This window comes from Erinaceus europaeus, chromosome 17 (genome assembly GCF_950295315.1).
Source record: "Erinaceus europaeus chromosome 17, mEriEur2.1, whole genome shotgun sequence".
NCBI classification, from domain to species: Eukaryota; Metazoa; Chordata; class Mammalia; order Eulipotyphla; family Erinaceidae; genus Erinaceus; species Erinaceus europaeus.
This window is the reverse complement of record NC_080178.1, coordinates 11,954,959-11,970,846: the sequence shown is the minus strand read 5'-3', so window position 1 is coordinate 11,970,846 and position 15,888 is coordinate 11,954,959. Positions and strand designations below refer to the sequence as shown.

The window sequence follows — 15,888 nt, the reverse complement described above, 5'->3', positions numbered from 1 at the left end:
CACGTAGTATCAGGGACATACTTATGCTGAATTTTTTTTTCTATTTGTGGCTCTGAAATGTAAATTAACTGGACAACCTTTCTCAAACATTATTTGGACATTTCCACTAAAAAAGACTGAACTCCTTCAAGTGGTCACCACACTTCCCGGAACCCAATCTTCTCGTGAAAAGGAAGACAAAAAAATAGGTCCCACTCTGCCCCTTCCTGTCCCCAGATGCCCAGCAGGCCCCTTCCAGTACATCCCTCCCTCCCAGCACCCCACTCGGTGCGCCCTCTCCTGCCCTTTATACCCACTTGGAGAAATTCCACTGACACAGGGATACTGGGAGGGTTAATCCTTCTGATACCAAGTCACACTTTAACTCATTCCCTCCAGACCAAGGATTAAATACTGTAGGGGTCAAGGCTACAGCAGACCCTGAAGCTGGTCCCCTTCAACCCCCACAAGTGAGGAGAGACTACAAGTGAGGGACAGAGCAAGGGGAGAGAGAGACAGAGAGAGAGAGAGAGAGAGAGGAAAGAGGAGGAGGAGGGGCAGTGGGCCAGGCTGCTGTCCCCCCACCGAGCCAGCTCAGATTCCGCTCCAGGAGCAACTCAGCCCCTAGCGGAAGCAGCAGCAGCCCCTCTCCACCAGCGGAGGACAGCAGGCAGACAGATTTGCAGACAGAGGTGCTGGGACTGGACGTCTTCAGCCCCCAGCCACTCGGCTGGGCCTGGCCCTATGGCCTTCAATGACCTCCTTAAGCAGGTGGGGGGCGTCGGCCGCTTCCAGCAGATCCAGGTCACCCTGGTGGTCCTCCCCCTGCTCCTGATGGCCTCCCACAACACCCTGCAGAACTACACAGCTGCCATCCCCACCCACCACTGCCGCCCGCCTGCCCACGCCAACCTCAGCCAGGACGGGGAGCTGGAGGCCTGGCTGCCCCGGGACAGCCAAGGGCGGCCCCAATCCTGTCTCCGTTTCACGTCTCGCCATCCCTCCTTCCCCAATGGCACAGAAGCCAACGGCACAGGGGCCACAGAGCCCTGCATAGACGGCTGGATCTACGACAATAGTACCTTCCCTTCCACCATCGTGACAGAGGTGAGGCTACCTGGGGCTCCCCACCATGCATCATGTAGTCTCTGCCTTCCCCTGTGACAGGCAAGCACACACATTCTCTCTCTCTCTCTCTCTCTCTCTCTCTCTCCCTCTCTCCCTCTTTCCCTCTCGCTCTCTCGCTCTCTCGCTCTCTCTCTCTTCCTCTCTCTCTCTCTCTCTCAAATTCTCCAAATGATAAAGTGGGGAGACAGGGAAAAGGGGTCAAGATAGGGATTTTTGGAGAAAGGGTGGATATAGGAGTTGCAGAGTCAAGAAATATCTCCATTTTAAACCTAGAATCATCTACCCAGCCAAACTGGATTACATTTTGAGGATTGGAAAAAATATATTTTATGATATTAAAGAATCTATCAATTTTATTTTTGACACACCCAGTTTGAAAGAATGACTGGAGAATCTACTTTAGCAAATCCAAGAATGATAAACACAGACACACATTTTTTTTCCTCCTACAGCAAATATAACCCAGAAAATAAAATGCCACATCTCAACTCTGGAAGATGGACAGTTAACAGTAGCTTGGGGAGGAGGGGTTGGAAAGAAGGCCACAGGTACTACCTAAATATAAAGTTAGAAGGGGGGTGATTGAAATATTTAATGGCAGTTATCCTAGATAGAGATATACTCTCTAAGCAAGGGGAGAGGAGATTGGCTATGTACTGGCACAGGAAAAGAAGAAGGGAATTTAACAGAGAAAGAATGGAGAAGAAACTAGAGCAGTAAAAGTTTTTTAAATGCAAAAGGAGAACTTCTGTCAAAATGGATAATTAATTTTGATCATTTCTACTGTGAATCTTGAATTGCTGTGTTAAGTCTCTTTCCACTGGGGAAAGAAAAGAAAATAAAAGAGGGGGCTAGGTGGCAGCACACCTGGTTGAGCGCACATGTTACCATGCACAAGGACCCAGGTTTGAGTCCCCAGTCCCTACCTGCAGGGGGAAAGCTTCTCAAGTGGTGAAGCAGGGCTGCATGTGTCTCTCTGTCTCTCTCCCTCCCTATCACCTCCTTCCCTCTAGATTTCTACCTGTCTCTATGCAATAAATAAATAAAGATTTTTTTAAAAAAACTTGAAAAAGAAAGAAAAGAGGAGGTGAGGGGAAAGGAGAGGAGAGGAGAGGAGAGGAGAGGAGAGGAGAGGAGAGGAGAGGAGAGGGGAGGGGAGGGGAGGGGAGGGGAGGGGAGGGGAGGGAAGGGAAGGGAAGGGAAGGGAAGGGAAGGGAAGGGAAGGAAAGGAAAGGAAAGGAAAGGAAAGGAAAGGAAAGGAAAGGAAAGGAAAGGAAAGGAAAGGAAAGGAAAGGAAAGGAAAGGAAGAAAGAAAGAAAGAGAAATGATTCCCAGCTCCTAGGAGTAGAAAGGTTAGCAGTGAAGGGGAGTTGGCACAGAGCTCAGGGCCAGCCTGAAGGAGGGTGAGAACTGTCCTATGTCCCATGCCTGACCCTTGCCTCTTCCCCACAGTGGGACCTTGTGTGCCATCACAGGGCCCTACGCCAGCTGGCTCAGTCCTTGTACATGGTCGGGGTGCTGCTTGGAGCCATGGTGTTCGGGCACCTGGCAGACAGGTCAGTTCTGGATAACCCTCTCCTCCCCGCTGAGCTGAGGGGTCTACATGGGAGGAGGTGGGCATTCCCAAATACTGCTGGTTTGAGAAGCTCCTCTGCAGGTCCTCCAAAAACACCCAGTCCAGACACCTGTCACAGCTCTCCCCTCCCACTCCCCCACAGGTTGGGCCGCCGAAAGGTGCTGATCTTGAACTACCTGCAGACAGCTGTGTCAGGAACCTGCGCGGCCTTTGCCCCCAACTTCCCCGTCTACTGCATCTGCCGGCTCCTCTCGGGCATGTCGCTGGCCAGTATCGCCCTCAACTGCATGACGCTGAGTGAGGGTCCCCAAAGGGCAGGGCAGATCCCTAAACAACCCTCTCTGCCTATCCAGCCCTGCGGTCCCTTGCCCACCTCCCCTCTCTGCCCGTCCCTGCTGAGTCCAGTCTTTGTGTCTGCTCTCCCTGCCAACTTAAGGATCTCTTGCCCAGGCCCACACCAATCTGACTCCTCATTTAGACATGGGATAGTAGGACAGGGAGATAACTCACCTGGTAGAGTGCACGAGGCCCTAAATTTTAGTCCCAGCACAAGTTGGGAGCGCCAGGAATCACACCAGTGGAACTCCATCATGGATGGTGAAGCCGTGCTGTAGTGTCTCTCTTCTTTCTGTCAGTCTTTTCCTCCCACCCTGCTCTTCCAGAAAAAAAAAAAAAAAGTGCTGAATGAAAGAAGCTGGGCCTGGGAGGCTGCTCAGCAGCTTCTTACATGCTATAAGCCCTGGACTGCATCAATATCATCATCAATCATCATCATCATCATAGACACAGCATGCAAACGCCACAGGCAGGTCCACAAACAAGCCAGTCAGGTATGAGAGGCATCAAGGAGTGACTAGGATGATGTCCAAAGGAGAATGACTCAAGATAGGGCAACAGCTTCCAGCTGCTTCAGCCATGACACTCCAGGTGTCAGATCCTCCCCCCTTCCTAACTCATGTCAGACATCCCAATATTTTTTTATTTGTTTATTCCCTTTTGTTGCCCTTGTTTTTTTATTGTTATAGTTACTATTTCTGTTGTTATTGATGTCATTGTTGTTGGATAGGACAGAGAAAAATGGAGAGAGGAGGGGAAGACAGGGAGAGAGAAAGATAGACACCTGCAGACTTGCTTTACTGCCTGTGAAGTGACTCCACCTGCAGGTGGGGAGCCGGAGGCCCGAACCGGGATCCTTATGCCGGTCCTTGTGCTTCATGCCACATGTGCTTATCCCACCGCTACTGCTTGACTCCTCATCCCAATATTTTTTTAAATATATATATATTTATTTATATATTTATCCTTTTTTATTTCCCATGTTGTTTTATTGTTGTAGTTATTATTGTTTCCCTTGATGTCATCATTGTTGGATAGGACAGAGAGAAGTGGAGAGAGGAGGGGAAGACGGAGAGAGGGAGAGAAAGATAAGACACCTGCAGACCTGCTTCACCGCCTGTGAAGTGACTCCCCTGCAAGTGGGGAGCCAGGTGCTCAAGCCAGGATCCTTACGCTGGTCATCACGCTTTGAGCCATGTGCTCTTAACCCACTGAGCTCCCCCCAATATTTTTTTTCTACAGAGACAGGCAGTGGTGCACCTGGTTAAGCACACACACTACAGTGTGCAAGGACCAAGGTTCAAGCCCCTGGCTCTCACCTGCAGGGGAAAAGCTTCTGAGTGGTGAACTAGAGCTGTAGGTGTCTGTCTCTCTCACTCTCTACTCGCCCTCACCTCTCAATTTCTCTCTGTCTCTATCCAATAATTAATTAATTAAATAACTAAAATAGAACATTTTTTTAAATAAATCTGAGTAGGAAGCTCACAGTTTAAAAAGAGAGAAGCAGGGGAGTCGGGCTGTAGTGCAGCGGGCTAAGCGCAGGTGGCGCAAAGCACAAGGACCGGCATAAGGATCCCGGTTCGAACCCCGGCTCCCCACCTGCAGGGGAGTCGCTTCACAGGCAGTGAAGCAGGTCTGCAGGTGTCTATCTCTCTCTCTCCTCCTCTCTGTCTTCCCCTCCCTCTCTCCATTTCTCTCTGTCCTATCCAACAACGACAACAACAATAATAACTACAATAATAAAACAACAAGGGCAACAAAAGGGAATAAATAAATAAAATAAATATAAAAAAAGAGAGAGAAGCTGAGAGGGATAGGGGAGATAGATAGACACCTGCACCACTACTCCACCACTCATGAAGTTCCCGGCCCATACAGGTGGGGACTGGTCCTTACACATGGTGATATGCGCATTCTACTGGGTGCTCCACCACCCAGCCCCACCAATATTTTCATGCTGGAAATCAATTTTGAAATTTTGGAGTTGGCTGTTGCCACTGGGGCTTCACTACTCCGCGTCAACCTTTTTTTAGAAAGACAGAGACAGAGAGGGGGAGAAGAAGATGCCACAGCCATCAGTGCAGTGGAACCAGGCTTGAAACTGGGCCATGTGCATAACAAAGCAGGTGCCCTATCCAGGTGAGCTCTCTTGCTGGCCCACAACCATAATGTTTTTAACATCGGGAAGGCCAGCATCATGTAGACCCAACTCACTTGTGCTCTGAACATGGTCTGTTTAGAAGCCTCCAGTGTGCATCCTCTGACAGGTTATTTCCTGTACCCCCTCTTCTCACATGAGGAGCCTCTGGCTGGGGAGAAAGGAATCTCAGGATTTGGGATCCTCCAAACTAAAGGAATGAACTAGGACTGCGTGAGGGTATAAGAAGGACACCTAGAGAATCCAGCCCCAAGCTGAGTCTAAGTTTCCAAGTCATTGCCTGAGATGCGGGGTCAGAAGCCCACAAAGAAAGAAGGCTGGGAGGGTGCAGAGCACAGCAGAGAAACAGGGCCATTGCCACTGGGACTCCCCAGGCTGCAGGGGCCCTCCCACCCCTACTCCCAGCTGCCCTACTCACTGATGCCAGATCCAGGCCCTCACTGAGGAGGATCAGAAAGTGTCTGGTTGAGTAGAGACTCGAGGGCCAGAAGGGTAAGCAGGCCCTGGTCAAAGCAGGGGCTGGGGCTGAGAAGAAAACACAGCAGAAAAGCAGAGGGGACAGTTCTAAACCCAGCTCCTCATGCTGGTCTCCCCCACCCCGCCTCATTCCTCCCTCCACTGAAAACCACCTCCCCCAACTCTGCAGACCACAGATCAAGGCTTGATGATGGGGTCTTTCCCTTTCCATGTGTGGGGTGGGAGGCATGGGGGTGTCTCCTTCCTCCCGGCAGCCCAGGAAGCTGCTCCATGCTGTCCTAACCTTCCTTCCAGATGTGGAGTGGATGCCCATTCACACACGGGCCTGGGTGGGCACCCTGATCGGCTACGTGTACAGTGTGGGCCAGTTCCTCCTGGCCGGCTTGGCCTATGCTGTGCCCCACTGGCGCCACCTGCAGCTCCTGGTCTCTGTGCCTTACTTCGCTGCTTTTGTTTACTCCTGGTGAGTGGGGGCCCAGAACAGATGGGGTGGCTGGGACTTCAGGCAGCCACAAGGCTGCAGAAATGAAAACATCCACACCACAGAATCAGAGAAAGTTGGAAGTCAGGCGGTAGAGCAGCGGTTAAGCACACATGGTGTGAACCCCCGGCTCCACACCTGCAGGGGAGTCACTTCACAAGCGGTGAAGCAGGTCTACAGGTGTCTCTCTTTCTCTCCCCCTCTCTGTCTTCCCCTCCTCTCTCCATTTCTCTCTGTCCTATCCAACAACAACGACATCAATAATAACTACAACAATAAAATAACAAGGGCAACAAAAGGGGATAAATATTTAAAAAAAAAAAAAAAAGAATCAGAGAAAGTTAAGCTTAGGGGGCCGGGCAGTGGTACACCTGGTTAAGCCACATAGTACTAAGTGAGAGGACCCGCCCAAGCACCTGGGCTCGAGCCCCCAGCTCCCCACCTGCAGGGGAAAAGCTTCACAAGCGGCAAAGCAGATCTGCAGGTGTCTCTCTCCCTCTCTCCCCTTCCCCTCTCAATTTCTCTCTGTCCTATCCAATAAAATGGAGAGGAAAAAAAGGCGAAATGACCATCAAGAGTGGTAGATTCATTTTTGTTTAAGTTTCTTTTTAACATTTTATTTGTTTTTCAGAGAGAGAGTGAATGAGAGAGATGTATCAAAGCACTGTGCAGCTCCAGTTTATGATGGGCTGGGGTTTGAACCTAGAATCTTAGAGCCTCAGGCAGGAGTCTTTTGCGTAACCATTATGCTGTCTCCCCAGACCAGAAGTGGTGGATTCAAAGTGCTGGCACCTAGACCCAGCAACAGGAGGCAAAAAAAAAAGTTAAGCCCAGGCTAGCGCTTCCCTGTGACAGGAGGGAAACTTAGGCAGGAAAGCATGCCCCTGGGTATCCAGCTCTTCAGCATTCCCCTGCTTCTCCTCAGGCTGCCCCCACCCGCCCCAGCCAGGTTCTCCAGCCTCCTTGCACTGCTCCCTTATCCCAGCATCCCAGAGTTGAGCTCCCACAATGGGGACTGAGGCATCAACCAGCAGGGCCCTGCTTTGTGGTCCAAGAGAGAGAGATTTGGTGAAACCCCTGCATTCCCAGCCCAAAAGTAAAATCTATCTATCACAGGTCTCCTGAAAAACCCACATCCTGGAGACAACCACCACCCCACCCAGCCCTGCCCTGCCCACTATAACAAATCCTATACTGACAACCACCCCCAAACCCCACTCCCAGGTTCTTCATCGAGTCCGCCCGCTGGTACTCCTCCTCAGGTAGGCTAGACCTCACCCTGAAGACACTGCAGAGAGTGGCCCAGATCAACGGGAAGCAGGAAGAGGGGGCCAAGCTAAGTATGGAGGTGAGACACACCCCCTGCCAAGATCTCCTGAGACAACCACCATGTTTCCACCCTCAAACCCTGAACCCAGAGTCCCAGGCCCCAAAGGGCTTCCCTGAGCCAGGTGTTAGGTCCTTACTGAGCTCGAAGGATACATCCTACCCACCAGTTTTTGGCTTCAGATTTGGGCTTTGCTCTGGGTCACAGGTTTAATGTGAAACTCTTGAGTTTCACCTTGTGGAAGTGAAGAGGCAGGTCCCGGGGAGTCCAGGCCCTGAGTCACGCCCCTTTCCGGCAGGTTCTCCGGACCAATCTGCACAAGGAGCTGACCCTGAGCCACCGTCAGGCCTCAGCCATGGAGCTGCTGCGCTGCCCCACCCTCCGCCGTCTCTTCCTCTGCCTCTCCTTGTTATGGTAGGTTCAGACAGATGGACAAACAGACAAACATGGAGGATGGAAGGCTGGTTGGGGGGCCGGGTGGTGGTGCCCCTGACTGACTGCACATGTTATAATGTGCAAGGACCTGGGTTCAAGCCCGTGATCTACACCTGCTTTCCAAGTGGTGAAGCAGAACTGCAGGTGTCTCTCTGTCTCTCTCCCTCTCTGTCTCTTCCTTCCTCTGGATTTCTGGCTGTCTCTATCCAATAAATAAAGATTATAAAATTAAAAGAAGAAGAAGAAGAGGAAGAGGAAGAAGAAGGCTGGTTGGGGAGGGTGTGGATGTAATGGGTGGGAAGAGAGAAAATTCATTCTGAGCAAGGAGCAATGACTCTTCTGCCAGGAAGAGTCTGGAACAACCAAATGACCCCCCAACCTCAGCTCAGTTCCAGCTTCCCAAATGGGCATCTCTATCTTCTCCCTTTATCATCTCCGTTCCAGTAGGGAAACACTTTATCAAGATTGGTGAGCCCAGTCCCGCAGCTGATAGAACTACATAGCAAAGACAGAAACCAGCTGGGCTTGCAAAACATTCAGAGACATCTGTGGACTCAGGCTGCCTGCCAAAAGTGCAGGTCCAGCCTATGACACCTAAAGTTCATCTCTGAAACACCACTTGAGCCCAGGCTGACATAAACCCAAATTTGCCCTTTCCCCATTGCAACATCCCCATACTTCCCCTGTGCTTCCTCCCCAGTGCCATCACCATAGCAACTCCATGACAGTTAAGAGAGCATAGGGGAAGAAACCATCCTACCAATGGATTCTTTGCTTTCGAATTTGGGCTTTGTCCTCGGTGGTGGGTTCTATACAAAACTCAGAGCTTCAGTGAGTGAGGGTCTTGATATTTAAGAAGCAGAACGCCTACCCCAGGACCAGAGGCAGGTTCTGCAAAGTCTAACCTCTCCCAACCCCAGAGTCCTAAAGATTTGGCTTTCTTCTTCTAGCGTTTGCCCTTCTTCCGTAGCCAGTCAACAGCGTCAGGTTGAGCCTGATGTAAAGTTTCGAGACCTCCTTTGAATCTGGAGAGGTGGCAGTCATTGACTATGTGGGTCATAGTCTGTCTGGAGCCGCAGGGGCAGTTCGGGTCGTCTCTGGCTCCCCAGCGATGGAACATAGCGGCACACCGGCCATGGCCTGTTCGATAGCGATTGAAGAGGGCCCAATCATAACGTGCTAGGTCAAAGCCGGGTTGACGCTTGCAGGGGTCTGTGATGAGGTGTTTGTTCTTTACCTCAGCTGACTGCCAACTCTGTTTCTAAGAGTCTGGAACAGAGAAGTTCAGTGTAGGCATAGGGGACCAGATTGGGTGACGAGACGTCAAGCGTTGGACAGGGTGGGCGAAGATATCCGCGTATATTGGCAGGTCCGGTCGAGCGTAGACATGGGAAATGAACTTAGATGATGCCGCATCCCGACAAATATCTCGCGGGGCGATGTTGCTAAGAACTGGCAGCCATGGAACCGGGGTGGAAAGGATGGTTCCAGAAATTATCCTCATGGAGGAATATAATTTGGAATCGACCAAGTGGACATGGGGGCTACGGAACCATCCTGGGGCACAGTATTCTGCAGTGGAATAGCATAATGCCAGAGAGGATGATCGTAGTGTGGAAGCGCTCGCGCCCCATGAGGAGCTGGCCAGTCTTGCAATGATGTTATTCCTCGCGCCCACCTTTGCTGCAGTTTTTATGAGATGTTCGTGAAATGACAGAGTGCGATCGAGAGTAACGCCAAGATAGACTGGCTGGGCTTCATGCCGGATTCTCATATCGCCAAGCTGCACATTAAGCTCACGCGAGGCCGAGGCATGGTGTAGATGGAAAACAGATGATACCGTTTTTGCAGTGCTAGGGATTAGTCGCCATTTTTTACAGTAATCAGATATCAGAGACATGTCTTTCGTGAGTGTTTCCTCGAGGATGTCGAACTTGGATGCCTGAGTTGCACAGCAGATGTCATCGGCACAGATGAACTTCCTTGAAGAAGTTTCTGGGAGGTCATTGATGTAAATATTAAATAGCGTAGGAGCCAGAACAGAGTCCTGGGGGAGGCCACTTGAGACAAGTCTCCATCTGCTAGACTTCTCACCCAGATGCACCCGGAATCTTCTGTTTTGGAGAAGAAACGATATAGTGTTGGCCACCCATGGAGGCAGGCATCTTGAGATCTTGACTAGGAGACCACAGTGCCAGACCGTGTCATAGGCTGCTGTGAGATCAACAAAGACAGCACCCGTCTTTAAATTCTTCTGGAATCCATTTTCAATGTAAGTTGAGAGTGCCAGGGCTTATTCGCAGGTAGATCTTCCTGGGCGGAAACCAGCTTGGGCGGGTGATAGGAATTTCTCTGTAAGAGGAGAAATACGTGACAGAAGCAGCCTCTCAAGGAGTTTGTAGCACACGGAAAGGAGAGAAATTGGTCTATAGCTGGCGGCCAGTGTTGGGTCTTTCTTTGGTTTCAAAACCGCTATTATCTTCGCACGACGCCAAACTTTGGGCATAGACTCAGATTCCAAGATGTGGGACAGGAATGAAGCGAGCCACTTCTTTGCCGCGGGACCCAGGTTAAGAATGAGTTCTGGGGTGATGTTATCATAGCCAGCAGCTGTTCCCGGTTTAACCCTCTTCAAAGCGTCTTCCAGTTCAGACAGTGTAAAGGGAGAGATTTTTGGAGATGGACAAGATAACCGGAAGTGGGATGACCACTCATGGGAAATTTCTCTTTTCCAGACTGGGTCGATCTTAGCACGTCCAACTTGAGTTAGGTGACTGGCCACTGAGTTTGGAGATACGGGAGGATGGGAGATGGGAGGGGGTTGGCTACCGGCACCCAGTCTGTGAAGAAGCTCCCAGGACTTCCTACTTGAGTGGGTGAAGTTCAGACTTTCCGTGAGTTGTTGCCAGCGGACTTGACGTGCTGCATCCAGGGAGGCAATGAGATGGTCAGCCACAGCTGGGTCGCCCGACTCATCATACTGCTTTAGTAGTTGCTCGCATTCAGCATCAAGACAAGGCGTATAGTTAGCACGTCTCCCACGAGGACTGGCTTGGGAAGCTGCTTTGAAGATGGCTTGGCGGAAGCGCCTGTAGGAATCTTCAGAGGGGATAGAGTTAATTGGAATTGCAGGAATAGATTTGTTGGTAAGATCACTGAACAGACGCCAGTTTGCTTTCCGAAAGTTCCATCTTAGTTTCTCCGAGCACAGAATCAGTGGGAGCTGGAGACCAATGTGGATGATAGCTGGGCAGTGATGACTGTGCGGGAAGATCTTGAGAACTTGTCTTGTAGCGGGAAAGGCTTGGCCGTTGACTGTGCTAATCCAGCACAGGTCGGGTGACGAGTCTTTATTCCATCTAGCACTGTGAAAAGAGCCTGGCTGTTTGGGATCGTATAGTAGGGAGAGGTCATTCGCTGAAGCCCAGTCGGCTAAGATAGAGCCGTCAGCACAAGTGGAGGAATATCCCCAGTCTTGGTGATGACTATTAAAGATTTGGCTTGCTCTCCCTCATCCCGCTCTCAAAAATTAAAATAAAATAAAGAAGGGGCTTGGTGATGGCACACCTGGTTGGGCATACATGCTACAATGCACAAAGACTGAGGTTCGAGCCCCCAGTCCCCATTTGCAGAGGGAAAGCTTTGCGAGTGGTGATGCAGTGCTACAGGTGTCTCTCTGTCTCTTTCCTTTCTATCTCCCCCTTCCTTCTCAATTTTTGACTGTCTCTATCCAACAAATAAAATAAAGATAATAAACCATTTAAATTAAAATAAAGATACAAAACTATGTGACTCCAGCAAAACTACTATAGAAAAACTAGAAGGGGCCCAGAGGGGGCGCACCTGGTTGAGCACACATGTTATAATGTGCAAGGACCCAGGTTCAAGCTCCCAGTCCCCACCTATAGGGAGAAAGTTTTGTGAGTGGTGAAGTAGGGCTGCAGGTGTCTCTCTCCCTACCACCCTCTTCCTTCTCAATTTCTGGATGTCTCTAAGCTATAAATAAATAAAGATAATTAAGACATTTAAAGAAAAGAAAAGAAAAGGTATTCTGAATACTTCATTTGAGAATGGTGACTATCAGAAGACTGAGATATTGGGGGTATCTGAGGGCTATGCCAGTCCTTAAATTGTCTACTAAATGTCTGGGAAGATCTAAGGGAGATTCCAGATTCTCCAGGGCCTACGGCACTTGATTTGGCCTAAGCGCCCCTCCCACATGAAACCTGCCTAACAAGCTCCTTCGTCTCTCCCCTCTAGGTTTGCCACTAGCTTTGCCTACTATGGACTGGTCATGGACCTCCAGGGCTTTGGGGTCAGCATCTACCTAATCCAGGTGATCTTTGGTGCTGTGGATCTGCCCGCCAAGCTTGTGTGCTTCCTTGTCATCAACTCCCTGGGCCGCCGGCCTGCCCAGATGGCCTCCCTGCTGCTGGCTGGCATCTGCATCCTGGTCAATGGGGTGGTACCCCAGGGTGAGCACCCACGAGCACCTTGGTCTCTCATCCTTGGTCCCATCCCCCACGTGACCCAACCTCTCAGAAGGAAGGGGAACAGATCTGGCCCCCACTTCTGGTCTTTTTAATCTGCACGGTTGGATTTCTATTTCCTTATGATGTTTGTTTATTCTTGTTTGTTTCGCTTAGTCTGTTCATGAGGTAGGAAATTTATTTATTATTGTTATTATTATTTGCCTCCAGGGTTATCACGGGGGCTCAGTACTGGCACTACGAATCCACAGCTCCCAGCAGCTATTCCCTCCCCCATTTTATTTAATAGGATAGAGAGAAACTGAGAGGAGAGGAGGAGAAAGAGAGGGAGAGAGTACGATAGACACCTGCAGACCTGCTTGACAGCTCATGAAGCATCCCTGCTGCAGGTGGAGATCAAGGCTCAAACCCGGGTGTGTGAGCCTAGTACTGTGTACACTTAACCAGGTATGCCACTGCCCACCCCCTGCCCCCAGAAATGTTTTATTCCAATGACGACTGAAGTTACCACAGGGGTCAGGGAGGCGACTCATGAACACACGCCTTGAATGTGTGAAGCCCCAGGTTCAACCCTGGCACTACATGTGACAGAACGGGGCTCTGGTCCCTCTCTCTTTTATTTTTCAGCTTCCGTTCTTTCATCTCCATATAAAGACTTGCACGTGAATATTGACAACAGCATTACTCATAGTAGTTGAAGAATCAGAACAATCCAAATACCCACCAGCTCATGTCCAGATGTCTTGGAAATGATCTTTGTGCCAAATCCCTGCTTTGAACCTCAATTCTATTCTAATTATAATAGGATCCCTGTATTCATGTCCCAGACAAAAGGGACCTTCCCGGTACCTTTTCAACTTCATCAGTGGGGTGTGTGTGTGTGTGTGTGTGTGTGTGTGTGTGTGTGTGTGTGTGTGTGTGTGTGTGTTCTGAATGCCAATGGCTGAAGCCCATCCTTTCTCTTTCTCTCTAGATCAGACCATTGTTCGAACTTCCCTTGCTGTGCTGGGAAAAGGCTGCCTCGCCTCCTCCTTCAACTGCATCTTCCTCTATACTGGGGAGGTATACCCCACCATGATCCGGTGAGTGTGACATCTCAGAAAGGGCACAATAGGGAGACAAGAAGACGTGTCTCCAAGACAACATATCCTGGTATCCAAAGCACAAGAAGTAACTGCCACCAAATCTAAATTTTGTCTGAAACCAAACATCACCAACTTGAAAGTAATCAGATAACCACTTTCATATAGGTGGTGCCACTGACCCTTAAGCAACTTGAGTTTGAACAGCAAGTGTCCTCTTCCACTGATTCTTGGTTTTTTGTGTGTTTGTTTTAGACAGTTTTTTTTTTTAATTTTTTTATTTTTATTTATTTACTGGATAGAGACAGCCAGAAATGAAGAAGGAAAGGGGAGATAGAGAGGAAGAGAGACAGAGAAACACCTGCAACACTGCTTCACCACTCACAAAGCTTTCCCCCTGCAGGTAAGTACTGAGGTCTCAAGCCCAGGTCCATGAGCATTGAGCATGTGTGCTCAACCAGGTGTGCCCCCACCTCTCCCCCACTGATTCTTTTCAACAAATACAGCTGCCCTTTGTATCTAAGTTACACTTGGTTGAATTGATGAACTCAGTACTCAAGGATCTAAAAAGAATGACTTTGAGAGCCTTGAATCTCCACAGATCTTAGTGTCTGAAACCAGTAGCTCAAAGACACCCAGAGATGACTAAGAGTTGAGTTGTTGGTGAAGTGAAAAGCTATGCATGAAAGGGGTCAGCACTTCTAACCTTTGAGTTGCTCAAGGGTCAACTATATTTTACAATCTGCCAGATAAGCAGATAGCACTGCTTTCTCATGTGCCAAGATGTCTTTGTCTTTTAAATACGTACCTATCTTAAGAATGATACACAAGGCTGGGGGGGAGGGCAGGCACAGCGGTTTATGTAGCAGTCTTGCATGCCTTGGGATCCACAGGCAGACCGGCCTGGGTATGGGCAGCACCATGGCGCGAGTGGGCAGCATCGTGAGCCCGCTGGTGAGCATGACCGCCGAGTTCTACCCCTCCATGCCTCTCTTCATCTTTGGCGCTGTGCCCGTAGCCGCCAGTGCTGCCATAGTCCTCCTGCCAGAGACACTGGGCCAGCCACTTCCGGACACAGTGCAGGACCTGGAGAACAGGTTGGTCCCCATCCAGAGAGAAGCAGGGAATACAACACATACATACCAACCCAAGTCACACATGCATTGAGATTCAAGGCCAGGGCTTTTAGTACTCCTCAACTGGCTGGATCTCCTCGAGTTCTTTCTGGGACTCCCAGGGAGCCTAGATCTTATGGGCAGGGAGTGAGGTCTTGGGTGCAGCAGAGTATAGAGCTCTTGGAGTCCCCAGTTCCAAGCCCTGCCTTGAAGGCTGCACACTTAGGACACCATTTTTCCTCACCACCCCTTCTCCCCAACCTCAGGAGGAAAGGGAAACTAAGCCGACAGCAAAAAGAACAGCAGAAGCAGATGGTCCAGCTCCCGTCCGCAGCAAGATAGAAGATCCGCCTCTGAGCGCTAAGAAGAGGCCTTTCAGACATCCCAAGAGTGAAGGTCCTACAAGCCCTTAGACCTCCACACGAGGAGGGGGAAGGGAAACAGAAGACAAAGTGCTGGGATTTGTGGTTCAAGGAAGAGCCTCTCTGGGGTTTCCATCTCTGAACAGATGCCACCAATATTGCATCATTAAAAGGTTTTTCTGTGTCTCACTTGTCTCAACTGGAAGTCATTCCTGGCCTGGGGAAACAGCATAATGGTTATGCAAAAAGATTTTCATGCCTGAGGCTCCAAGATCTAGGGTTCTATCCCCAATACCATCAGAAACCAGAGCCCTGTAGTGTTCTGGGGTGTGTGTGTGTGTGTGTGTGTGTGTGTGTGTGTGTGTGTGTTCAAAATAAATAAATCTGTTAAATATGTTATGAATGGATAAGATCAAGTTAAGTTCTAAAAAGAGAGAAAGAAACAAAAAAGGAAGGAAGGGGAGAAGGAGGGAGGAGAGAAGGGAGGGAGGGAGGGAGGGAGGGAGGGAGGGAGGGAGGGAGGGAAGGAGGGAGAAGAAGAGGAAGGAGAGCTGACCCCACTGTAAAAAGCTGGAGCAACGGGCTAAATGCAGTTGAGATCAGTTTCCCTGGCAGCTCCTCCTCCATCTAAACTCCTTTCCCAAGAGCTCACTGTAGTAGCAGGTCCCATGTGAGCCACACTCATAGAGGAAACCAAGCAGCCCACTGGTACTAAAGTTGGTTGATTCTTTTTTTTTTTTTCAGTGCAATGCCAGATTACAGCTAGGGTCTCAGGCATGCACTCTACAGCTAATTTTTATCTTATTTTTATGAGAGAGAGAGAGAGAGAGGGAGAGAAAGAAAGAACACAGTACTATTCTCCCATCCATGGAGTTTCATTTACTTTGACTTTGTTGCCCTTTCATGTGGTGCCAGGGATTGAACCCAGAGCCTCTTGCATGC

At 49.9% G+C, this 15,888-nt stretch overlaps 1 protein-coding gene across 1 annotated transcript; it reads left to right on the top strand.

The window, feature by feature from the left end:
- The first annotated feature begins 394 nt into the window (after positions 1-394).
- On the top strand, positions 395-15,135 carry SLC22A6 (solute carrier family 22 member 6). Its single transcript, XM_060176346.1, has 10 exons — positions 395-1,086; positions 2,560-2,663; positions 2,826-2,980; positions 5,949-6,117; positions 7,360-7,483; positions 7,761-7,876; positions 12,158-12,372; positions 13,361-13,469; positions 14,363-14,566; positions 14,851-15,135. The coding sequence occupies exons 1-10, from the start codon at positions 724-726 to the stop codon at positions 14,924-14,926; spliced, it is 1,635 nt and encodes a 544-aa protein (XP_060032329.1). The 5' UTR covers positions 395-723; the 3' UTR covers positions 14,927-15,135.
- The last annotated feature ends 753 nt before the right edge of the window (positions 15,136-15,888 follow it).

What these genes read in the sequence shown, in the direction of transcription:
- SLC22A6 (XM_060176346.1), top strand. Translation starts at nt 724, where the DNA reads ATGGCCTTCAATGACCTCCTTAAGCAGGTGGGGGGCGTCGGCCGCTTC. An exon ending in TTCGGGCACCTGGCAGACAG is followed by an intron (nt 2,664 to 2,825) that starts GTCAGTTCTGGA and finishes ACTCCCCCACAG; the next exon opens with GTTGGGCCGCCGAAAGGTGC. An exon ending in CCTCAACTGCATGACGCTGA is followed by an intron (nt 2,981 to 5,948) that starts GTGAGGGTCCCC and finishes CCTTCCTTCCAG; the next exon opens with ATGTGGAGTGGATGCCCATT.